The sequence below is a fragment of the Cotesia glomerata genome, linkage group LG4, assembly GCF_020080835.1.
Source record: "Cotesia glomerata isolate CgM1 linkage group LG4, MPM_Cglom_v2.3, whole genome shotgun sequence".
NCBI classification, from domain to species: Eukaryota; Metazoa; Arthropoda; class Insecta; order Hymenoptera; family Braconidae; genus Cotesia; species Cotesia glomerata.
The window spans coordinates 9,894,802-9,920,824 of record NC_058161.1 but is presented as its reverse complement, the minus strand read 5'-3'; the positions used below and the strand labels follow the sequence as shown (position 1 = coordinate 9,920,824).

The 26,023-nt window shown below is 36.8% G+C and overlaps 2 protein-coding genes and 2 long non-coding RNA genes across 5 annotated transcripts; 2 read left to right on the top strand and 2 right to left on the bottom strand.

The window, feature by feature from the left end:
* Positions 1 to 3,832: 3,832 nt before the first annotated feature.
* On the bottom strand, positions 3,833 to 24,690 carry LOC123262582. Its single transcript, XR_006508996.1, has 4 exons — positions 24,617 to 24,690; positions 24,186 to 24,492; positions 6,552 to 6,560; positions 3,833 to 3,842 (listed from the first exon to the last, which is right to left on the bottom strand). It is a non-coding gene; the product is annotated as an uncharacterized LOC123262582 (long non-coding RNA).
* LOC123262569 (chitin deacetylase 1) lies at positions 16,092 to 21,172 on the top strand. Of its 2 annotated transcripts, none has more exons than XM_044724806.1 (6): positions 16,092 to 16,230; positions 16,892 to 17,021; positions 17,697 to 17,809; positions 19,421 to 19,570; positions 19,863 to 20,785; positions 20,899 to 21,172. In XM_044724806.1, exons 1-6 carry the CDS (start codon positions 16,182 to 16,184, stop codon positions 21,127 to 21,129), a joined length of 1,596 nt encoding a protein of 531 aa, XP_044580741.1. In that variant the 5' UTR covers positions 16,092 to 16,181; the 3' UTR covers positions 21,130 to 21,172. The 2 variants fall into 2 exon arrangements, with proteins under 2 accessions (XP_044580741.1, XP_044580740.1); XM_044724805.1 differs by lacking the exon at positions 17,697 to 17,809 and adding an exon at positions 17,509 to 17,639.
* LOC123262574 (prolactin regulatory element-binding protein) lies at positions 21,731 to 24,399 on the bottom strand. The gene is made up of 5 exons (XM_044724813.1): positions 24,271 to 24,399; positions 23,892 to 24,184; positions 23,409 to 23,803; positions 22,650 to 23,344; positions 21,731 to 22,569 (listed from the first exon to the last, which is right to left on the bottom strand). The coding sequence occupies exons 2-5, from the start codon at positions 24,027 to 24,029 to the stop codon at positions 22,484 to 22,486; spliced, it is 1,314 nt and encodes a 437-aa protein (XP_044580748.1). The 5' UTR covers positions 24,030 to 24,184; positions 24,271 to 24,399; the 3' UTR covers positions 21,731 to 22,483.
* On the top strand, positions 24,586 to 25,491 carry LOC123262585. The gene is made up of 2 exons (XR_006508999.1): positions 24,586 to 25,321; positions 25,447 to 25,491. It is a non-coding gene; the product is annotated as an uncharacterized LOC123262585 (long non-coding RNA).
* Positions 25,492 to 26,023: the final 532 nt, after the last annotated feature.

Here is a 26,023-nt window from a genome sequence, read left to right as displayed (position 1 = left end):
TGGTAATAAGCACAGCCTCAGTCTTCTGTTTAGCCAGTTGTAGATTCATTGAGTCCATCCACCGGTTAACTTTCTCAAAGGTGATACCGAACATGTGGTTTATCTCATCTAGGTGTTTAGCAACGATTACGACAGCTACATCATCTGCATATGCAACAAGCTTGACACTTCTTGGAAGAGTCAGTCTCAGCAGGCCATCATACATGACATTCCACAGAAGTGGACCCAGAACGGAACCCTGGGGTACACCTCCGGTAATATCATACTCTTTTGGACCATTCTTCGTGTCGTATCTCAGGATTCTGTCCGTGAAGTAGCTAGCCACTATCCTACGTAGGTATCCTGGTACGTTTTTCTCTTCCAGGGCTTGCATAATGCAGTCCCAGTTGGCGGAGTTGAAGGCATTTTTGATGTCCAAAGTGGCCACCAGGCAGTACTTCTTCGCTCCACCCTTCCATCTGATCCCTTCGATTGCCTCCTTGGCCGTTGCAACAACCAGATTGATTGCGTCCAGGGTTGATCGTCCTTTCCGAAAACCATACTGGTTATCTGCCAGGAGTGGATCGACAACTGCTTCTATTCTTTGGTGGATTATACGCTCAAATATCTTACCTGCCGTGTCTAACATACAAAGTGGTCGATAAGATGACGGTTCTTCTGGTGGCTTTTTCCCTTTTGGAAGTAGTACTAGTCGTTGCTGCTTCCACTTCCGAGGGAAAATCCCTTTCTTGAGGCATGTGTCGTAGACGTCCAGGAACAATGATGGCACTGCTTTTATAGTTGTTTTTAAAGCAATATTGGGGACCCCGTCCAATCCCGGCGCTTTATTGTTCCCTACACGATTACAAGCCTCCATCAGTTCTTCCTCCGTGACAGATGGAATGTCATCCATTTCATTCTGCGCTAATAGGTAGTTAAACTCGCTTTGTTCGGGGAACAACGCGTTTACGATCTTCTGTAGGAGTTGAGGACACGTGGGTGATGGCATTAGCTGGTTTTTAAGATGGGTCATGACCACCTTATACGGCCTACCCCACAGATCTCTGTCCACCTCGTTGATGAGCTCCTTCCAGCATTTTCTTTTGCTATCTTTGATGGCTTTGTTCAGGGATCGACGGGCTTTTTTGTACTCTGCGACCAGCTCCGCAGAGTTAGGTCGTCGGTAGCCACGCTGAGATATTCTTCTCTTCTGATGACACTCTTTACGAAGGGCGCTGATGTGGTCGTTCCACCAGTGAACGGAAGGTCTTGTGTTCATGCCACGTCTACGAGACATACTGGCGTCACAAGCCTGGGTCACTCTTTTCATCAGGTCCTTGGTCTTCTCTTCTGCGCAGCCCGCGATAATCTGGTCACTATTGAGAGCTACTAACAATGCACTTGGGTCAAGAGTTTTTACCTTCCAACCAATGGTGTTAAGTTGCTTTTTAGGTCTTCTCGGGCTCTGGACGTTTGATATTTCCCAGAGAATCGCGTTGTGGTCGCTGGCTGTGTAGATATCCATCACCTTCCAGTTGATATTACCTCTGGTGAGGCTGCTACTGACGAAAGTGAGATCTACAATAGAACTTGCGTCTCCTTTGGTGTAGGTTGGTGTATCACCACTGTTGAGCAGTACTACATCTAATGTAGAAAAGGCTTCTAGTAGTTCCTTTCCTCGCGCGTTTGTATGCTTGCTGCCCCAGTCTACTGCCCAGGCGTTGAAGTCCCCGGCTATTGCCACTGGGTGGTAATGCTTCGCGTCCTCGGTAAGTCGATCCAGAAATGCGGTGAATTCGACAGTAGAGAGGCTAGGTGGTGCGTAACAGCTATAGAAGCGGATGCCCTCTACTGATACTGCTACAAAGCCGGCATTGCTGTTGTCGACTGCATTTTGGAAAGGGAGCTTGCCACATGACCAGATGACAGCTTTGGATGTGCTGTCAGATTCCCAGGGTTGGGTACTCAGGTGTTTATATGGCTCTGCTATCAGTACCAAGTCAAGCTCTAGTTCTCGCACGGATTGCATGAGCAGGTCATGCGCTGCCTCACAATGGTTGAGATTGAGCTGCAGTATCCTCATGTTTGTTTGTTCGTCAACTTCTGGAGTGCCTCCTGAAATAACGGGCACTTATAAGTACCGGCATGGTGGGCAACATTCTCTGCACTTTCAATCTCAGCACATAATGCACATTTGGCTGGATTTTTACAATCAGCAATCTTGTGCCCTTCTTGTCCGCACCTGATGCAAAGCTTCGACCGGTCCACCTTGCTTCTGCACTGGGATCCATGATGTCCGAAATGCCAGCATTTAAAGCATTGAATAGGTCTCTTCGTTGCCCTTATTCGGCAATTAACCCAACCAATCCAGATTTTGCTACTTCCATCCAGTAGTTTCTGTGCTGTTGCTGCTGGTAGAATTACTGTGGCAATTTGAGTACCTCTATAGGCCTTACGGATCTTGATTGCCTCTAGTGGTATCTCACAGCCATCTCCAGCTTCCTTTTGTAGGGCACCCTGGATGTCGTCCTTCGTTGTGTCATCATCGACGTCTCGGATCTCAATTACTTCCTGTGGTCCTTTGCAGGTTACTCTTGCGTCTTCTTTCAGTATGTCTGCAATGGTCTTTCTCAATGTTTGGCCTTTGTCGGTGTTCTTCCTCGAAAGAGTTATCAGCATATCTCCAGCATTGGTCTTATGGATCTTCTCTACCGTACTGCGGACCTGATCATCAGGGACGTCCTGTTTTATTCAGCGGAAGATCTCGGCGTACTTTGCTTTCTCTGTCAGCCGGATGATGAGGGCATCCGGTCTGATCCATTTCCGCGGTTTCTTTCGCTTGGATTCAGATCGGGGCTCCTTTGTCATCTGTTTTGAGAGCACCTCTTTCTTCTGTCGCTTTAGCTCTTTCTTGGACTGAACTTTTTGCCAAACCGACGCTTTTTCCTGTTCGTCGCTTCGTACTGCCGCTCCTTGCGGAGGGCTTTTCTTCAAATCCTTTTTCTTCACGACTTGGCTGATTGCTGGGTCAGGAGAAGGTCGATCTTTTCTCTTACCTGACTTGCTGCTGGCTTTACTTTTGTCTTTCGCGACTGATTCACCGTCACCTTCGGCTCCGGTGTCCATTGCTTCGTCAGTCACGACGACAGCCTGACAGGCTTTCTCCGGTGTAGCATCGGAAATGCGCTGCAACGATGAGCGCCACTCCTCGTCCAGCTTCTCAAACCTTTGAAGGGCGTTAGCTACACCAGTCGTCTTGGCCTTTATCTCTTTGTGAATATTGACCTTTGGTTGGACGAAATCATTCAACTCACTGATCAGTTTTTCAAGGAGTTTGAGCGCTTGCGAACGCTTCATTTCAGCGCTTGCGTCAATCGCTGCTTGTTGGGCATGTAGCCCGTTTCCACTCTTGTTTGTTTCCTGTAAATTACTCATACTTTTTTGATTTACCAGCGCATCGTACGGAGTGGAGCGGGTTGTCATAACTAGGAACGGGTGTACCCTCGAAGATAGTACTCCTACCCCAGTTCCCTGTGGCCTAGTCGACACTTAGCCAGTCCCGGAATACACGGACGGACTAGACTCGCTCAGAGCGGTTAAGATTCCGATCTCTAGCACTCACTGCGTACTCCCTGATCAAGGCCCGAGGTGGCTGGCTCCTGATCTACTGCTGTAACTTACACCTCGGCAGAGCAAGCTCACATCAGCCGTGGCCTGCTTCGTAGGAAACTACGACACAGGTTCCGGACACTCCCAGCGGGTTACAACAGAGAACGATCTTCTTCTTGCTCGGTCAGTTAGTGTGACCAAGACATTAAGGGGAGTTTTGTCCACGGGAGCGTATTTTATTTAGCTCCTACCCTCTGTACCTTGTCAACTAAGAGACTCAGTGTCATCCAAGGACAGCGAGCGTTCTCCCATCCGCTCGGGGAGACGCGCCCGGTAGCAGTATCTCTTCTGCCCCGAGTGTGTGTGTGTGGGTGTGTGTGTGTGTGTGTGTGAACCGCTTATAACTTTTGAACGGCTGATTCGATTTTATCGTGGTTGGAGCCATTTGAAAGGGCTTGGCCAAACTTAGATTTTGAGTATAATTTGAACCGATTCGGATCAGTAGATTTTGAGAAATCTTGAAAAAACTAAGAAAAAAAATTTTTTCAAATGTGTTTTTTTTTTGATAACTTTTAAACGGCCTTACCGATCAATTCCAAAAACTAATCAGCTCTAGACAATAAAAAACTACGTCGATCGCCACCAAGCTGGTCAAAATCGGTTGATTCGTTCGAGAGATATCGTGAACGAAAGAAAACCGAAAAAAGTGTTCGGGATTATTCCGAAATTTTTGGTTCGATCAATTAAAACCTGAAAATTACTTATGTGGACAATAAAACTGCGACGAATGCCGCCAACTACGTGAAAATCGGTTGATCCATTCAAAAGTTATTGCAGTTTGAAAATTCCAAAAACAGTGTTCTATGAAACTTCTATCAGACTTTTGAGCTGGGAGAGCTCAAATGCATAGAAATATTATCTCTTTGAACTCAGCGAGCTCAAATTATCACATAAATTATATTTTGAGTTCAAAAATCTCAAAAATATCATAAGTACTATTTTAAGCGCCCAGGTATGGAATTAGCGGAAAGTTGCAGGGATGGCCTTTAGGGTGAACCGTTTTTCTAATTTTTTTATTTTATAAAGTATATATTAAAGATTATTCTCTTAAATTTTTATCAAAAAATATCATGTTGTTACAAAGTTATTAGCATTTTTGTGGAGCACCAAAAAAATTTCCCCCTCCATGATGCGATCTCTAACTCAAAAACGGATTATCTAAAACAAAAAAACCGAAAGAGCGTTGTAATCTGCATGCATGTGGTTATCGTTGCACGTAGAGGATTTTGAAAATTTGGATTTAAAAAAAAATGGCGACATATTAAAAATTTTTTCGTTTCTTTTCCTCATTTTTTTGGATTCAAACAGCTCTAAAAAATCTTAAAAATCAAAATTTCCAAAATCCACTACGTGGAACTATAGCTACTAAATAGACGAATACGGGGAAAAAAAAGTTGCAAATCGGTTCATATTTATGCAAATTACAGTTCTCATCAGTTCAAAAAAAGTAGTTTCGAGAAAAACGCGTTTTCGTCGGAGTGCCGCGAGTGTAAAGTCATTTGACGCGCTGTCACAAAAATGACTATAACTCGGAAAATATTCGGAATTTTGATACCAAACTCTAGATACATGTTTTTGAATCTATAAACTTGGATTTAATAAAATAAAAAAAAAATTTTATTTTTTGAAATTTCACAGTGGCCATCCCTCTTAAGGCGATACATGTAATCGCCGTAATTTTTACCGTTTTCTGAGGATTTTTTTAATTGAGAAGGAATGAATGAATCATTTTGAAATTTTGTAGGGTTATTTATTATATATTGAAGTACAGAAAAAAATTTTTTTCTTATTTTTTTTTTCAAAATGGCCGCCGTAAAAATGAATCTGCTGAGACCCTTTCGGAAAAGGACATCAATTTGCGGGCGTTCTAACCTCTCGTACGGTGATATGAAATTTAAAAAATTAGTTTGTATGTGTTCTTAAAACATATATCTTCTAGTTAAACCAACAAAAAAATCAAAAAAGTAAAAAAATCGTAGATTGGCACACCTTGGAAAAAAAATTAGGAAAACGGTTGACCCTGAAGGCCATCCCCGCAAGTTCCCACTACTTTCATAATTAAGCGCTCAAAATTGCACTTATTACGTTTTTGAGCTCTTCGAGCTCAAAAATATAATTTTCGTGTAATTTGAAGTTCTCCGAGCTCAAAAGTCTGATAGAAGTTTATTAAAACACTATTTTTTGAATTTTCAAACCGCAATCACTTTTGAATGAATGATCCGATTTGTAAGCGGTTGGCGGCATTTTACGCAGTTTCTAAAGCCTCATAAAGAATTTCTAAGTTTCAATTGGTCAAACTAGAAATTTCGGAGTAACTCCGAAAAAACACTTTTTTCGGTTTTCTTTCGTTCACGATGTCTCTCGAACGAAGAATATGTGGTGAGGCTGTCGCCTACCTCCGAAGAGGCCGATTCCTGGGCTCGAAAGAGCTATACTCGCACGTATATTTGTCCTACCTCCACCATAGCGAAAACACAGCCAAGATCGCGGACAAGGAAAAACCTCTGCTCTCTTGTGTTTATACACAGTCATTGAGCAATATCTCTCGAACGAATCAACCGATTTTGACCAGATTGGCGGCTATCGACGTGGTTTTTCAAGGTTGAAAGCTGATTAGTTTTCAGAATCGATCGGTAGAGCCGTTTAAAAGTTATCCCAAAAAAACCACTTCTGAAAAAATTTTTTTTTCCTCTTTTTTTTTTTTTTTTTTTTAGATTTCTCCAAATTTCTCAAAATCTATCAGTCCGAATCGGTTCAAATTGACAAGAAATCTGAGTTTGGCGAAGCCCTTTCGAATGGCACCAACCGCGATGAAATCGGTTCAACCGTTCAAAAGTTATAAGAGGTTTACATACTTACACACACACAGACACACCCACACACACACACACACACACACACACACACACACACTCGGGGCAGAAGAAATACTGCTACCGGGCGCGTCTTCCCGAGCGGATGGGAGAACGCTCGCTGTCCTTGGATGACACTTAATCTCTTAGTTGATGAGGTACAGCGGGTAGGAGCCAAGCAAAATAACCAAACAAAATACGCTCCCGTGGACAAAACTCCCCTTTAATGGGTTGGTCGCACTAACTGACCTAACAAGACGATCGTTCTCTGCTGTGACCCACTGGGAGTGACCGGAACCTGTATCGTAGTTTCCGACGATGCAGGCCATGGCTGATGTGAGCTTGCTCTACCGAGGTGTAAGCTGCAGCAGTGGATCAGGAGCCAGCCACTTCGGGCCTTGATCAGGAAGTACGCAGTGAGTGTTAGAGATCGGAATCTTCACCGCTCCGAGCGAGTCTAGTCCGTCCGTGTATTCCGGGACTGGCTTAGTGTCGGCTAGGCCTCAGGGAACTGGGGTAGGAGTACTATCTCCGAGGGTACACCCGTTCCTAGTTATGGCAACCCGCTCCACTCCGTACGATGCGCTGGTAAATTAAAAAGTATGAGTAACTTACAGGAAACAAACAAGAATAGAAACGGGCTTCATGCTCAACAAGCAGCGATTGAAGCAAGCGCTGACATGAAGAGAACGCAAGCGTTGGAGCGCCTTGAGAAGCTAACCATTGAGCTGCAAGAGTTTGTCCAAACTAAGGTCAATATCCACAAGGAGATAAAGACCAAGACAACCGGTGTGGTCAATGCTCTTGGAAGATTCAAGAAACTGGACGAGGAATGGCAGTCATCACGACGCCGCATTGAAACTGAAACTAAGACGGAAGAAGCAATGGACACTGGAGCCGACGGTGACGGTGAATCTGCTGCTGAGGACAAGGGTGAAACTGACACAAGGTCTGGAAAGAGAAAGGACCGAGATTCGCCAGAGTCAACCGACAAAGTCACAAAGAAGAAGGACTTGAAAAAAAGCCCTCTCCAACGACTGGCAGGGCAGGGCGACGAACCCAAGAAGACGACTGACTGGGAAAAAGTACAGTCTAAGAAGAAGAAGAGAAGGCTAGCTAGAAAGCAACTCTCAAAACAGCCGCCGAAGGAGCCCAGGCCAGAGCCTAAGCAGAAAAAACCACGCAAATGGATCAGACCCGACGCACTGATCATCCGCCCGGCCGAGAAAACAAAGTATGCCGAGATTCTGCGTCGTATAAAGCAGGACGTCCCAGATGAGCAGGTTCGTTCAACTGTGGATAAGATCAACAAGACCAGAAGTGGGGACTTGTTGATCACGATTTCGAGGAAGAGCACTGACAAAGGCCAAGGTCTGCAAAAGACGATCGCGGACATCCTTAAGGAGGAGGCCAAAGTGATTTGCAAAGGGCCACAGGAGACCATCGAGATCCGAGATGTCGATGACGACACGACGAAAGAGCATATTCAGACCGCTCTAAAGAGGGAAGCTGGAGAAAGTTGTGAAATCCCACTAGAGGCAATCAAGATCCGTAAAGCCTTTAGGGGTACACAGACAGCCACAGTGTCACTACCAGCAGCTGCAGCACAAAAGTTACTGGAGGGAAACTGCAAAATAAGGATAGGCTGGTCTAATTGCCGAATGAGAGCAACGAAGAGGCCCCTACAATGCTTCAAATGCTGGCACTTTGGGCACTTCGGATCGCAGAGCAAAAGCGAAGTCGACCGGTCTAAACTCTGCATAAGGTGCGGAAAAGAAGGACACAAAATTGCTGATTGTAAAAATCCAGCTAAATGTGCACTGTGCTTTGAACGGCACGGCGTAGAAAAGGCGGCTCACCATGCAGGCACGAACAGATGCCCCATCTTCCAAGAAGCGCTCCAGAAGATAACGAAGCCAAGAACATGAAGATAGTGCAGCTCAACCTCAATCATTGTGAGGCTGCGCATGACCTGCTCATGCAAACTGTGCGCGAATTAGAGGCAGATGTAGCACTTATAAGTGAGCCTTATAGACATCTGAGTAACCAACCCTGGGAATCTGACAGCACTAACAACGCCGTCATCTGGTCCTGCGGTAAATGTCCTTTTCAGAGAACAGTCAACAATAAAGAAGCTGGCTTCGTAGCAGCATGGGTAGATGGCATCCGCTTCTACAGTTGCTATGCACCACCTAGTCTCTCTAATGACCATTTTGAAGACTTCCTTGATCGGCTAACTGAGGACGCAAGAAAACACTTTCCCGTGGCAATAGCTGGTGACTTCAATTCCTGGGCAACAGACTGGGGCAGCAAGTTCACTAATACACGTGGAAAAGCACTTCTCGAGGCAATGGCCACTCTGGACGTGATCCTTCTTAATACCGGTGACACGCCAACGTATACTAAGGGAGAGGCAAACTCAACTGTCGACCTTACATTTGTCAGCAGTTGCTTAGCTCGAAGAGGTTTTTCTTGGAAAGTATTGAATATCTATACAGCCAGCGACCATAGTGCGATACTATGGGAAATATCAACTGGCCAGAAACTAACAAGAGACAACAGGAGCGCTAGCGCGGTTGGGTGGAAAGTTAAGTCTCTCGACCCCACTGCTTTAGTAGTAGCCTTAGACTGCAATCCGATCATCGTAGAAACTGCTGAAGAGAAGACCAAGGACCTAATGAGAAGAGTCACCCAGGCTTGCGACGCTAGTATGTCTCGGAAACGTCGCATAAATTGAAGACCTACAATGCACTGGTGGAACGATCACATTAGCATTCTACGCTCAAAGTGTCTTAAAAACAGAAGAAAGTCTCAGCGTGGCTACAGACGATCTAACTCCGCAGAGCTGTTGGCAGAGTATAAAAAGGCCCGTCGAGAACTGAACAGAGCCATCAAAGAAAGCAAAAGACGTTGCTGGAAGGAACTGGTCGCAGAAGTCGAGAAAGATCCATGGGGCAGACCGTATAAAGTGGTTATGACCCACTTGAAATGCCAACCAATGCCATCACCTACGTGTCCACAACTCCTAGAGAAGATTGTTACTACGTTGTTTCCCCAACAGCTGGTATTCACCTGCAAGTTGGAGCAGCTCAATTCTGAAGACATCCCAACTATCACGTTGGACGAGTTGATAGAGGCAGGAAATCGAGTAGGGAATAATAAGGCGCCGGGATTGGACGGAATTCCTAATATTGCCCTGAAATCAATCCTTAGGGCAGCACCAACATTATTCCTGGACGTTTACGATACATGCCTGAAGGAAGGGACTTTTCCCCAGAAGTGGAAACAGCAACGGCTAGTGTTACTTCCGAAGGGGAAAAAGCCGCCGGAAGAACCGTCATCCTACCGACCACTCTGCATGTTAGACACGGCCGGCAAGATATTCGAGCACATAATTCATCAGAGAATAGAGGCTTTAGTCGATCCACTCCTAGCAGAGAACCAGTTTGGTTTCCGAAAAGGACGGTCAACTCTGGATGCTATCAAATTGGTTGTTGATATAGCCAAGGATGCAATCGCCGGAACGAGATGGAAAGGTGGAAAGAAGAAATACTGCTTGGTGGCTGCTTTGGACATCAAGAATGCCTTCAACTCCGCTAACTAGGACTGCGTTATGCGGGCTCTAGAAGAAAAAAACATACCAGGATACCTTCGCAGAATAGTAGCGAGCTACTTCATGAACAGGCTCCTGAAATATGACACGACGAATGGTACGGAAGTGTACGAAATCTCCGGAGGAGTGCCACAGGGATCAGTCTTAGGTCCTCTGCTATGGAACATCATGTATGATGGCCTCCTGAGAATAGCATTGCCTACGGGAGTCAAACTTGTAGCATATGCGGATGACGTAGCTGTCGTGATTGTCGCAAAGCACCTCGAAGAGATAGAAATGGCATTTGATATTACATTCAGACGAGTCAATTTGTGGATGGACATGATGAACTTGCAACTAGCCAAGCATAAAACCGAGGCAGTGCTCATCACCAGTAGAAAAACGGTAGAAACCATCAAGTTGAGAGTCGGAGAACAAGAAATCACATCACAACCATTTATCCGTTATCTGGGAGTGATGCTGGATGCACGACTCAACTTCAAACAGCAGGTGGAACATGTCAGTGCCAAAGCGTCAGTAGTGAGGGCTAGTCTCGCACGGCTGATGCCTAACATCGGAGGCCCAATGCAGAGCAGGAGGCTACTATTGTCATCAGTAGTCACATCAGTGCTCACTTACGGAATATCCATTTGGGCTGATGCACTGGAAACCCAAGAATCATGGAGAAAAGCTGGACCAATATACCGACTGAGTGCCCTACGAGTAGCTAGTGCCTTCCGCACTATATCAGAAGAAGCAGTGTGCGTCATTGCTGGAACCCTACCTCTTAGAGTTCTAGCAGAGGAAAGACGGGCCCTTTACCAAGGAGAAGGTTGAACTGCACTGGGCCCGGGCGAACTTAGAATTGAAGAACGCCAGAAGAGCATAGGCCGATGGCAACTACAATGGGATGCTGCAGAGAAGGGTAGGTGGACGCACCGTCTCATACCTCGGATCGACATTTGGCTTAACCGGAATCACGGTGAGGTCAATTACTATCTTACGCAGATGTTATCGGGACATGGGTGTTTTCGAGAGTATCTACACCGCTTTAAGCACGATGACTCTTCGGAGTGCCCGTCCTGCCCAGGAGCTGCTGAAGACGCGGAGCACGTCTTCTTTGTATGTCCTCGTTTCGATCCACAGCGTGAAGAACTGGAGAGGATCCTGAACCAGAAAATGCAACCAGATTCACTAGTAGAAGCAATGTTGTCATCAGAAGCTGCCTGGAACGCTACCAACACGTTTACAACAGAAGTCCTTAAAGACTTGCGTTCCACCGAAAGAAAAAGAGCAAATAGCAGAAGATAGAAGGAAGATAGTTAACACCTTAGCCACCAGAAGGAAGAGCAGTAGCTAGATCCTCCCTTCACGAAGTAATGCCTGACGGCGGTTTCCATGAGGGATTAGGGGAAAGAGGAAAAGGGGTTTAGAGTTTAGTGGGTAGGGGCGCTAGCGTCGAGTTTTAGTATGACACTGCGTCGAGTCGCCACATATCCAGGCCAAACAACTATGCCTAGAATCCGTAAAAAGGATTCCCCCCCCCTTAAAACAAAAAAAAAAAAAAAAAAACACACACACACACACACACACACACATACATACAGACATACAGACATAGTGACACCCTCGCGGGAATAGTCAGGAAAGCTTCCTAGGACCTCAAAACGTCGAGATCTGATGAAAACTCGATTTTCGAAAAACGGGGTAAAACCAATAACTTCCCGATTTTTGAAAATTTTCAATTTTCTTAGCGGGAAGTTAAAAAGTTCGATTTTTCATCCTTTTTCAATGGTTTTTTGGTAAAAAGGGTTAATTTTTGTAAATTTTCTTGGAATGTTAGAGGTTTAACTAGAAGCTATTACTATAAAGTAGACGTATAAAAAAAGTCGTTTCGAGAAAAACGCGCTTAGATTCAGAGCAGTCTGTTGCGATACCATAAGCGCTGAACACTTTAACGAATTATAACTTACAAAATAATGCGAATTTTCATCTGAAAATTCACAGGCATATTTTTTGGGTATTATGCTAACTATTAATGCAAAAAAAAAAGATTTGATTTTTAAAAAGTTTCACATGGATCGCCCCCCTTAATTCAAGAGAACGTTGATGTTCTTGATCGAACAATTTTATTAAATCAATTAAAGATAACATAATTTCATATTAATTTTTAATAATTATCGATAAAAAAATCCAACGATTTTAACCTAAGAATTTATAAGCCAAAATAATAAATTCTTTAATCAAGATTTTGAGTTTCTCGAATACAATTCCCTTGATTCAAGATTATTTCTCTTTAGTCTAATAGCTAATTTTTCTATCAGCTAATAAATAATTTTGACATAAATTAATTTTTTTGTTCAAAAACTTCTCTATTAAAATGAATCTATGGAATTTTACTGATTCCAACCAATCAATCCACTGATTCAACTAGTAAAGTTTTCATTCACTTTTTGAAATCCGTGAAATTTCACTGATTCATTTTAAGAGAGTTGACAACCTATTATCTATCTAATTTTATAGATGGAAGAGACTTAATAAATAATTTGGTGCACGTTATAGATCGGAAAAAGATGCAAGTGAAAAGGAAAAAATGTTGGATTTCACTTATGTATACAGTTTGTGTACTTCTATTCATCTTGATCATCTCTTGCAGTCGTACATAGAATTTATCATTTAGTATACCATCAGAAATATTAAACATTCCAATTTTATTTTTATACCCGTGTTAAAAAAAATTCACCCTGAGGAATCCCGCATTTGGAACTGTCCGCTCATGAGACTGACCGGAACTTTGAGCGGAAGGTTTCCGGAGTATTTCAAAATATGCAATTCTGCTTATTTTTATTACGTTAAAGACTCGTAGAGTGCTACTGAAACTCCTGAAACTCCTTCTTCCGGAAGAAATATCTCGGGTGATTTCAGGTACACAGTAAAAAATTTTGCGTCATTGCGTCAAAAAATTTTGTGTTAAATATTTAACACTTTTATGTGTAAATTTAACACTAATTGTGTTAAATTAACACAGAAAAATTTTTAATTAACACAAAAAAGTGTAAAATATTTAACATAAAAATTTTTAAAACAAAATTTTTTGACGCAATGACGCAAAATTTTTTTTTGCTCGACGGGCAGAAAGCGTCAACTTTCGGCCCGCTGCGCTAAACGAAGTTGCCGCTTTCTGCCTTCGTCGAGCAAAAAAATAGTATACACTCCACGGGAAGTAAATAAGAAAGCCTCAGATCACATGTTTGTCAACCTCGGCTTCGCCTCGGCCGACAATTACATGTGATCTGAGACATTTCTTACTTTACTTCCCTAGGTGTGTAATATACTATTACTGTGTAAAACTGCAGAATACAAAAAATAACAAAAAGACCGTTAAAATTCCTGAACTCTTCTGAAAGGAGTATCTCGAAGGCTTTCAGGTTAAAATACGAAAAATTTACAAAACTGCCGCTGGAATTCCTTAAATTTTGCGAAAAAAATATCTCGGGTGCTTTCAAGCAAAACTGTGGAATGCAAGAAATTTACGAACGTGCCGCTAAAATTCCTGAAATCTGCTGAGGTAGGTTTCTTAGATGCTTTCAGGTAAAACTACGAAACACAAAAAATAACAATAAGGCCGCTAAGTGAATAATATATATATATATATATATATATATATATATATATATATATATATATATATATATATATATATATATATATATATATATATATATGGGTGATTCTCTGTAAGGACGTCTTAAATCTGTACAAAATTGTCCGACCAAATTATTTTTGATTTTATTAGAAAAAAAATTAACAAGGGCTACAAAACTATCATCTTAATCATAATAAATAAACAGCCGAATTAATTTTTGCTTTTTCGATATTTATGTATCTTTTGCCATGTAACATGACAGGGGACTGTTGCCAGGGGACTGTTTTTTTGTTATCAAATTGAGAAAAATCAAGCAAACTATTTCAATGCATTCAACTTTTCAAGTTCTCAATGAATGTTTATATTAATTAGAATAATATTAAGACTTATGCATCCAATTTTATAAATAAATTATAAATAAAAATAGTTGCCAGGGGACTGAGTTTGGAAGTAGCCCAGACACATATTTCTAGCACAAACGGTGCTTTGACACTAAATAAAATGGCGATAAAGCACTAACAGCCCTATGGTTATTAACTCAAGGCTAGTTAGGTCCTTATAAACCTTACAAAAGGTAAAATAACACGCTGGATTTTTTTTTTTGGCTTTGAACTTCTGGCAGGGGACTGTTCTTAAAATGCCTGGGACAAACTTTGGTTTAATGAATATTAAACAAATTAATTTTCGGTACTTTTCATTAAAGAAGATTGTTAGTTAACTAATTAAGTTTATAAACATTATAGACCAAATGATATATTATTGACGAATAACTTAAAATTTAATTTTAAAGTTTTAATTTTGGGAGTGGGACAGCCCAGGGGACTGTTATTTCGGTGGTTTACGAATTTATAGCAAAAAAACCAAAATTTATTTCATTTTAATTTTCAATGCTCCAAATAGAAATGTTTTTTTACTTTCATAATAAATTTTTTTTAGTAACAAAATAACAATTTTTCTAATAAAAAAATGCCTGGGACAGCAAAAAACATCCTTACAGAGAATCACCCATATATATATTATTCACTATAATAATCAAAATTTTAATAATCTCAAACAATAAAAATAAAATATAAATTTTATATTGATATTTTTAAGTGTGTTGATAAACTTTATCAAAAATTGTTTTTTTGACTGAACTTTTACCTATTTTTATGACTTTTTTAAACTTTTAAAATGTAAATAGTGTTTATTTAAATAATTTTAATTTTCTACTTAAAGTTAAGTTGAGAGTTAACGGAATATACAGAATGAAAGGAAATAAGGATAAGTGTAGGTCAGTGTACCTAATCTGAAGGCGTCGTGTCGTCGAAGCATTTTAAAAGCCAGTTGGCACTAACTGACATTTATTGAACCTTCAACTGAAAGAGTATAGCTCATTGTTTGTTTTCTTGACTACTAACTCGTGACAACGATTATTTCTAGAAGGCAATAGTAGTTTCTTCTCATAAAATTAAAAAATAATAAATAAATAATTTGCTTTAGAAAATTACTCATCCACTGAATTCAGAGGATTTTTCATATACAACCGGTTTTTGAATCTATTTATCATTCTTTGTTATCATTTATACAAAATATACTTTTTTTTTAATCATTTCTTATTCAAATGTCGGTAAAAGCTTGAAATATAATAACGATGTATTATTCTACAATTCAATAGATATTTTATTTGATAAAAATGAGGTATCGATTGAATATTAATTATATGAAACAACAATCTTTTTTGAGAACCTTATTTTTGTAGAACAAACTTATAAGAGAAGAACTAATAATTTCAAGAAGTTTTGTTAAAACATGTATTTGTTAAATTTAAATCAGAACTTTTATACTTTTTTTTTCTTTAATAAATAAAAAATTCATCTTGATAATTTAATTGGGCAGAGAAATATTTATTTATTTCAATCCAACAAAATAAAATCTTTGTTCGTAAACAAAAGAATCAAGGGACTATCAATATTTTTCGATTAGACATAAACTTTTATGTACTGTTCTGAAGCCATAAATTTGTACCACTCAACTTACGTTGCACAATAAAAAAAAATATATTTCAATAAATAGTTTAATATAAAATTTGGATTGAAAACTTTAACTATAACTAAAACGTCTTTAATTCGTTTCAAATTTACATTGTTTGGTAAGTTGCGTTGTTTGTAAGCCAATCATTGGAGTATACATAATGAGTTATTAAAAGTGAAATAAAAATCAGAAAGTAACAGTAAATAATAATGAAGGGTATTTTTTATCTAACAAACAATCTATTAGACATTTAAAGAATGGTAAAAGTCGTAAAAACAATAAAATATCTTTAAAATATGACAATAAACGATGGCAGCACCATCCAGACGGTGAAAGTCCTCTTATTGAAGCGCGAAGGAGTGGTGGTCCTCATATAGCGGGGCAAGAGGGTGCGGCTGTCCAGACGTTTTCTGTCCTGCCGACTAAGATCATGTCTCCAAAGTTATTATTTCTTCTAGGATGTTTAATTTTATTTGCCGGTGAGTACTTGCGCTTTAATAATAACACATACTTATAAATTTTTTAAGTAATTTTTGTTTTTCACCCTATTACGATTTTTTTACCCCTTTTATCAAACTTGCTTCCTCATGAATTGCTTCTCTTCAATTTGTATAGTGAAAATAGAATAATGAATTAAAGTTAGAATGTTAATTAAAAATAGAGAGTTATTGAAGTAAAAATAAAATAATTAATTCGTTGTTTATAATTGTCTAATTTATAAATCAATTAATAAGTGAATTTCGATCGAACCTACTTTGGAGAACCACTGTTGCTTTCCCCTACCGACTTGTTGCCCTGACATTTCCAAGACTTTCTACTTCATCGAGAGAGTTCGGTGACCCTGCAATCTTGTTTTATTCAGTGAAATGATTTTTTCATCATTATAAAATAGTTGTAATTCATATAACACTGATATATTGAATAACTTCTGAGCAATTTACAAAAAAATTTTGATCATGTAGCTGTTTATTATTTCTGTATCGATGACACTTATTGAAAAGTTGATTGCTATTTTTGTTGATTTATTGAACATATATATTCTTAATTTAGTGAGCCTTTGCTTTAATTCAAACTTTTAGTTAACATAGAAAATTTATTTATACATAAGAATTAATTACTCAATTTTTTGTTTTTATATAGTTTCTATAAGAGCGCAAGGTGATGAATCTGGAGATGATCAGAGTCCCAACGCAGAAGAACTTTGTGATAATCGGCCTGGAGATGAATACTTCCGACTAAGCACAGATGGTGATTGTCGCGATGTCGTAAGGTAAGAAAGCAATCACTAATAAAATAGTATCAATTCAATTTTAATTATTTTTTATCGTCACATTAAGCAAAAAATTAAAAAATAACCACGATAAATTTATTATAACTATTTAAAGTTTATAGATATATATCTGTAAAATTTGGTGTTATTAAATGATGAAAAACTGGTTCGTGAATCATAATAATTCAGTTTCTTTCAAGGCTATCAAGTGAATTCAAGTAAAATTAAAAATAACAATAAAAAATTACAAACACGCGATGACGCCTATGGGATAAAATCCTTGAATTATTTTTATTTTTCAATTTTTTATTTCTCATGTATTTTATTTCTTCCTTATAAATATCCGAAATTTAGTCTCTGAAAGTATTAGTTTTGGTCATGAATAAATAAATTGAACATTTTAAATAACAATAAATTTTTTTCCACTCATAAAATTTGAAATAAAAAAATAAATGTAAAACTTTGTATGATAAATTTAACAATGCAGGTGCGATAAAGCTAGTGAAATTGGAGTAACTCGATTAGCATCAGTTAAATGTCCAACTGGTTTAGCTTTTGACATCGAACGGCAAACTTGTGACTGGAAAACAAATGTCAAGAATTGTGATCAACTTGAGAGTAAGATTAATTATATTTAAACATAAGACTCAAGACCCTGCGTTTTTGACCCTCTAGGTGTACAAGATCCGGGCTCAAGCAAATCACGTGTCCTAGTGGATTGGCTTTTGACTTGGACAAACAGACCTGCGACTGGAAGGGCAAGGTCACCAACTGTGACAAGCTCGAGAGTAAGTGACGCACGGGGAAACGCTGGACTCATGTTTTATTATCTTTGAGCGACTTTTTTATTGTTTAATTATTTTTTTAATTAATCTACCATTAAAAATACGCTCAAAGAGATTGACAGAATTCCGGCACTGTCATAGGCTCACGCCGTAGCACGTCGAATTCGTAGTACTCTTTCATGAAAAAAAAATTTAAGCAGTTTTGTCTTTTATAATCCTTTATTAAAAGTTGATGTGATGTTTTCATTTTTGTCGCTTTTCGTTGTTATGGTAATCACTTTAGCAACGCTTATCATGGCAACGGGTACCATGGCAACGGTTACCATGGAAACGGTTAAATATCAATGAATAAAATTTGTAAAAATATTGATTAATTAAATTGTCGATAATAAACATTTTGACAGAAGTGCGCAAAGCGCACTCGATTTTCTAATATATGAAAACGTCTAAGTCATTTGTGATTATTACTTATTTCTCGACTGCTTGATTTTTTTTTCATCACATATAAGCTAACAACTAGCTATGTTATTTTTGCTTTCTAATAGTTAATTACATTTTTATTTAACCATTTTAGTGAGATGATGATGATTTTATAATTAATCGCTTTCACACTGTCCTAATTTCACTCGCATTATTTTTGCTTAAAACTTTCAATTTTTATACATTCTCTAGCTGCTTATCCTATTTTGATTGCTTCTCTTATGTTAGATTAACTAGCAACTTTTTCTATACACTATCTGCTTTTTGCATTTATCCACACAATTAACATACATTTTAAATAATCTTTTGCCGTTACTTTTTTCTAATTAATCGAAAAAATATATTTCTCATTTTGTTGTTCATATTTCGTTTAAAAAATGTAAACTTTACATCATTTTACTTCAATATTTTTTTGATAAAAAAAAATAAAAATATTTTGAGTCATATTGTATTCAACTTGTATCATTTTTCTCTTTTTCATTGCTAGAAAAAAATTGAAAAAAAAAGCCGTATCAAACTCAAGTAATAAATACTTTTTATCACCCACTACTCTTTGCTGCTCTGTTTTGCTTTTCTGTGTAACAAAAAAAAAAATTTTTTTAAATAAAATAAAAAAGATTTTGAAAATATTTCCTCTTAAATAACCAGAAAGAGGCAATTAAAAAAGAAAGCTTTCTCTTTCGGCATCTTCTTCAGCGCGGGCGTCGTCGTGAGTCGTATGAAATAGTACCCGTTCTACTTGACGTTTTCGACTGAGTCTAAAAAAAAAAGTTTTATTTTATTTATACGGAAAAATTATGTTATACCGCGCAAATACTATGTTTTGCATATTAAAAAAAATTTATTAGAAAACGTTAAATGGAATCAAGATAAAGCGCGTCATAAATAAATAAATAAACTAAAATGATAAATTGTTAGAAAATAAATGACAGACACCACACTCACACTTTTTCCTATATAGATAATGTAAAATGAAGTAATAATTTATTTAGAACGTCTTAAGAACCTGTGTGTTATAAGTAGTGTACAGTTAAAGGGCAAAATCGTATGGAGTCGGGTCTTGGATACAATTGCCGTAGTGCAGATTTAATAATTAAATTTTAATACCTAATAATCATTACATGATCTTCACAGAGCCACGTAAAATTCTTCCAATTCTAAAGACCGATGAGCCTATTTGTCCTGAAGGAAAACTTTCATGTGGTAATGGCGAATGTGTCGACAAAGAGCTTTTCTGTAATGGAAAACCAGATTGTAAAGATGAGTCCGATGAAAACGCATGTAGTAAGTTATAAAATTATAATTATGAATTTATAAACCTATATATTTTTTTTCCATCACAGTTGTTCAAAAAGAAATTAACCCACAGTTTAAACTTATTAAAATATTTTAACGAAAAATATCTTACTTCATTTTTGTTAAAAGTAAACAATATACTAAATTTATAGAGTAATATAAAATATGAAATGAATAACTTAATTTGTACAACTAGTGAACTTATATTAAATAATAACCACTGATTACTTCAATAATAACGTTATAAAATGAGCATATAAAATGAAATTGCCTTTTCCAGCTGTGGAGACGGATCCCAACCGCGCACCGGACTGTGACCCCAGTCAATGTCAACTTCCCGACTGTTACTGTTCCGCTGATGGTACGCGAATTCCTGGAAATATTGAAGTATCACAAGTTCCTCAAATGATAACAATTACCTTCAATGGAGCTGTTAATATTGACAACATCGATCTTTATGAGGAAATTTTCAATGGACAACGTCATAATCCAAACGGCTGCACAATTCGTGGAACATTCTTTGTTTCACACAAATACACAAACTACTCAGCTGTTCAAGATTTGCATAGAAAAGGTAATGAGATATCAATATTCTCATTAACCCACAAAGACGATCCACAGTATTGGACCCAAGGAAGTTACGATGATTGGCTTGCTGAAATGGCTGGTGCCAGATTGATTATTGAACGTTTCGCAAATATAACTGACGGATCTATTATTGGTGTAAGAGCTCCTTACCTAAGAGTCGGTGGCAATAAACAATTTGAAATGATGGCTGATCAATTTTTCGTTTATGATGCTTCAATTACTGCTTCACTTGGCCGTGTTCCAATCTGGCCTTACACTCTTTACTTCAGAATGCCACACAAATGTAATGGTAACGGTGGTAACTGTCCATCACGATCCCATCCAGTTTGGGAAATGGTTATGAATGAACTTGATCGTCGTGATGACCCAACATTTGATGAATCGCTTCCTGGTTGTCACATGGTGGATTCATGCTCAAACGTTCAAGCTGGTGACCAATTCGGAAGACTACTCAGACATAACTTCAACAGGCATTACAATTCTAACCGTGCTCCTCTTGGTCTTCATTTCCACGCATCTTGGCTTAAGAGTAAAAAAGAATTCAAAGATGAACTTATTAAATTCATTGAAGAAATGTTGACGAAAAATGATGTATATTTTGTTACCATGGTTCAGGTTTGTTAACTTTTATTTTATATTTTTTTTTGTTCTACTTTTTTTAATATTGACAATTCATACATTCGAAAATTTGAAAATAACATATATTTTTTTAAATATTTAATTATCAGGTTATCAAGTGGATGCAAACCCCTACTGAACTAACAGCAATAAAAGATTTCGCAGACTGGAAAGAAACTTGTGATGAAAAAGGACAACCCTACTGTTCTTTACCAAATGCATGTCCTTTAACCACTCGAGAACTTCCAGGTGAAACTCTTCGTCTCTTTACATGTATGGAGTGCCCCAATAATTATCCTTGGCTCCTTGATCCTACTGGGGATGGATTCAATGCTAATTAAAAAAATAAATTTAGGTAAAGATATTATAATTCATTTCAATCGGTCATCAGACAATAAGTCTTGAAAATGTGATGAAACTTGAATAAAGACGTTCTCACGACTACCTTGTAAATAATATCCACCGACGAACATTCGCATCATATTTTTTGTTTTATATAGAAAGATAATGTGCAGTAAAAATAAAAAATTTTAATAATAATGCCATCAATTATTTTATTACTTGAATAAAATAATAAATTTAAGTATGAATATTGTCAAACGTTTGTAAAATGAAAGCATAGAAATTTCATTGTGAAATAGAATTAAATTAGAAAGTAATGAACATTTAAGATATTTAAGAATGAAGATGAAAGTATTCAAAATACTACAAAATGATATTAAATTAATAAATTAAATAAAACGTTCATATTAAATTTGTAATTTTAGTATGATTTTTTGAAACCTTCATTTCCTGTAGATGTAATTAAATATGTAAGAAAAAAAATATCTTCTTAATGAAATAGGACAGCTTATATTTATCTGAAAATTCTGCAGACTGTAGTTTCATAATTTATTGTTTAAATATTTACCAAAACAATGATTTACAATAATATAGAGTAACTCAGTTAAACTTTCTTATTTTTTAATTTAATAATATATTTTTAACTACAATTTAAACTCAGTTATTACAACTGATAAGAATACAAAGTTATTCAAGTAATCAGTAATCAAACTTTATATTAAAAAAATTTGTACTTTGTAAAATTTATAAATTGTTTATTCCGCTAACGGAATCATTAAGCTGTGTTATTATTAACTTTTAAAATTTGTTCAACTATTTTCAATTCACAATAAAAAAAAAAAAAAAAAACATTCGTTATAACACACAATGACAGATTTAAAAAACATTTAAATATACATACATTACAAACGAATGAAAGCACAACAAATATGAGCAATATTATGACTAATAATAGTCAAGTAAAAAGAAATTGGTACTAACGCAACAAGTCGACAAATATTTTAATCTATGTGATGACAAAATATATTAAAATTATTTATAAAAATATATTTGAATGAAGGTTTGTCGAGAATATTTAACAATTTTATTTTTATATTATAACAACTGGTAAATTAATGTATCCCTGCAAAAATAAAATTGTTGAGTCATCCTCAATAAATATCACGTTTTAACCAAATAATTTATAACATAAAATATCCATTTTTACATTAATATTTGATTTACCACTTCTTGAAAGATTTAATTGTATCTAGATTACCTATGGTGCGTACGTAATAAATTAAATTAGTCAATAAAATAGACTCTGTCAATCATTGCATATTCAATAGCTAATCTTGAAATAAATATTTTCGGTCATATACCCATATAACTACAAAAAATAAATGCTCCACAGATACTTAAAATAATTAATAATGTTACCAACCAAAATGGCAACGCATCTGAAACACAACAAAAATATATTTATATTTCTCATGAATTAAAAGATAAATTAACTGATAGTATAATTTAAAACACTTACGTCTGAAAGGAATGCTATGAATACAAATTCTGTTATCAACAGAAATACTAATAACAGCAGTTTCCGAATTACTCGTTATTGATGGACCATCCAATGTAATAGGCAAAAATTCTAAACCCGTAACAAACATACTGTGAGCACCCGAAACATGTAAAGCTTTTTGTAAACTAAAGGCAATATAAATATCAATACTTCCAGAGAACATTGTACCAACTGCGACAAATTTTCCATCATCTGAGACAGCAATTGCCGATAATGTTTCTTTATAAGGCGCTGATTTAATTATTATACCCTGGTCAACATCCCACAATTGAAGATAACTGGGAAGTTTAGATGATGTTGCATTTGAGAGCATATATAATTGTGTTGCAGATTTTTTTTCATTGGGAATTTTAAATCTGAGTCTTTTAAACAAATATTTTGCACCATTAAGTGGAACCCACGAAAGTTCCTTATACTTTTTACCCTCAACAACGTTCCAAACAAACGCTCGGTTATCTTTAGCAATAGTTGCAACAAATGTACCATTTATGTTGAAATCTATATCATCAACTTCTTTAGTGTGAGCTTTTAAATCATACATCTTCTCGAATTGAGGAAATTTCCATAACCGTATAACTCCATCCAATCCTCCAGTTGCCATCACTTTGCCATTAGAACTTACTCTAACTATTCTTTGCAGTGGCTCTGGTTCGCTAAAAATTACAAAGTATATTTTAATCAATTAAAAATAATTTTTGATTTTATGAAAAATTATACCTAAAATCCGTTTGAATACTTGTAGAAGGCTTAAGAATTAATTGTAATTTTTTGTGTTTTATATTGGAATTACTGTCACGTATGTTCTCAACTTTTTCCGTGTTGGAATTGGAGCTAGAATTTCCTTTTTTTTCATTTAATTTTCGTTGCCGTAAGCTGTTGTCATTCTCTTTGAAGTTGGAATTTGCTCCTGCAACAACTTCCCCATTTTCAACTGCTACAACTCTTGGAACAACATTATATAATTGACAATGACTTTCTTGACCAGCGACCAGCCAGGTCTTTTTACTATTATTAAATGAGGCACAATTCATGACAACACTAGGCCCTGTTTCATGTCTGGTAACTTCTTCAGCAATAAAGTTTGAACCATCGTGAGACAATTCAAATATTTCCTACAACAAAATTTAGGATAAAAAATACTAAATAAATAACAGTACCATGATAAGTAAAATGTGTAAATGTAAAATAAAAAATACATACGAAACCATTAGCTACTCCTGTTTTAGATGATCCTCCACCACCTCCAACGAGAACGTGTCTATTAGTCAACATCTGAATTGTATAAAGAGGAAAGTTAACCCTGGCCAAAAGGCCTTCATTATTTCGTCTTGAAGGCATTTCAAATAAATAACTTATTAACTATTTAACAACATCTACTCGTTATTAAATTCTGTATGGACAATATCACCATTAAATAAAAATATTTATTGTTTCATTTACGATAAGTATGAGCCAAGGTTCCACGTTTCACATTGGCGCCTCATTCTCCTACACTACACACACAGATAAATGTGTAAATTAATCAGATTTTATTAACTATCAAACACTTAATGTATAATATGTACATGTTAATACATACTTATTCATATATGTCGGTGATACCTTACTTTGACTGAAAAATTTCTTTCAACTGATAATTAAATTTATATCAGGAAATCTACTATGACACTTGATGTTGATATTTATTCATCTGTTTTCTGTAGTTTTCTGTAGTGCGACACTATATAGAGAACAGAGACGGAAACTATACGTACAAAAAACTGAACTTTGTCTACCAGGTGTCGCTTGAATATTCAGGACTCTGTGGATTCAAAGGGAATACACTATACTAAAAATAACTAGACCAAAGTGATACGATTATTATTATTTATTAGTCAACGAAATATATTTAAATAATTAATTATTATTTAATAAACTTTTATTACATTAGATTGCATCCACAGCTGTGGTGGTATATTGAGCGATTTATTTGTGTGTGTCCGTGTGAGATCTATAGTCCGTTGGATGGTCCCAGTTGTTAGCGCTTGGCGGTGTTGAGGCGTTTTTGGTTGCAGGTCTGCCGCCAGAGGCTCGACTGCGCTGACAGTACCGCCACAACCCTGATTATATTAAAACTAGAAATGACCTAGCCCTGTGTTATGTCCTGCGAGGTTACTAGATTCGCCGATGATGACACCTCGTGAACAAGTGGGTTGTTTATTGTCACGCGGGATTTTATTTTATAATTTAATTTGAAATATACTTAAAAATGACTGATTGATATTGTGTGGCAAGGTATGATTTTAAATGATAAGAGTTCAATTGAACTTAATGTTGATGTTTATTTAGAAATCGGAGAGATGGAGTGAATAGTTACAGCTCTCGGGGAGAAGTGAAGTCACAAAGTCTCAACTCTGACTGCTCAGCTTCACGTTCCCCCACTATGGTTACACGTATACACCTATACTATTGCTAGAACTACCCTTATACATAGTGCGTAATATACTATCTTACATGTACTTATATAAACTTATTTATATATGACACTTATTATTTGCGGCTGCGGCCGGCTTACATATTCATGTACCTGTATTTACCTGGCTTTAAATTCAGCACAGCGACCTAGGGAAACCGCAGAAAACCTGGTCGAGGTACAGACAGTAATAATAATATAATATCAGATCGTTGTTAACAATGATTATCCTTATCTATTATTTATTATTATTTAATTAACATATATTCATTAGAATCAATTAACGTGTTATAATTTTAAAAGGCTTTTAAGGTATTATCTGCTCAATAAATTATATCAGATGCGGAATTTACTTTAATATTTGCTAATCATTTCTAAATTCAATTTAATACCATTTACTATTCAATTATTCCAATATGTAATTAAATTTGTCTAAAACCATTGTGAAATTAAATCCATACATACATACACATGTTGTAGCGTCTAAATACTCATTTATTTATGTTATTTAGTTACTTAAAATAAAGTGGATAAATAAATTATTATTTATTTATTTTGTTGTTAAATTCAGTTGTAGTGCCTTGTTTTTTAGAGAACAAGAGACCGTTGAGTTTCCACACGTGTCTTTTATGGCTTTTCTTTTAAGGACTTGAAGTTGTCATGTGGCAAGGACACGTTCTGTGTTTACTCAAAGATTTTATGGTTTTTCAGAACCTAATACAATATTCCTTTGTATTATTTTCTCGACATTAAAGTTTCTCTTTCGAAGACACGTGTGCACTCAACGACCAAACTCAGCAATTAAATCAAATATTAAATCAACTAGGAATTCTGAATTTATTTAAAATATAAATATAAATTTAAATTATAAATGTAACTA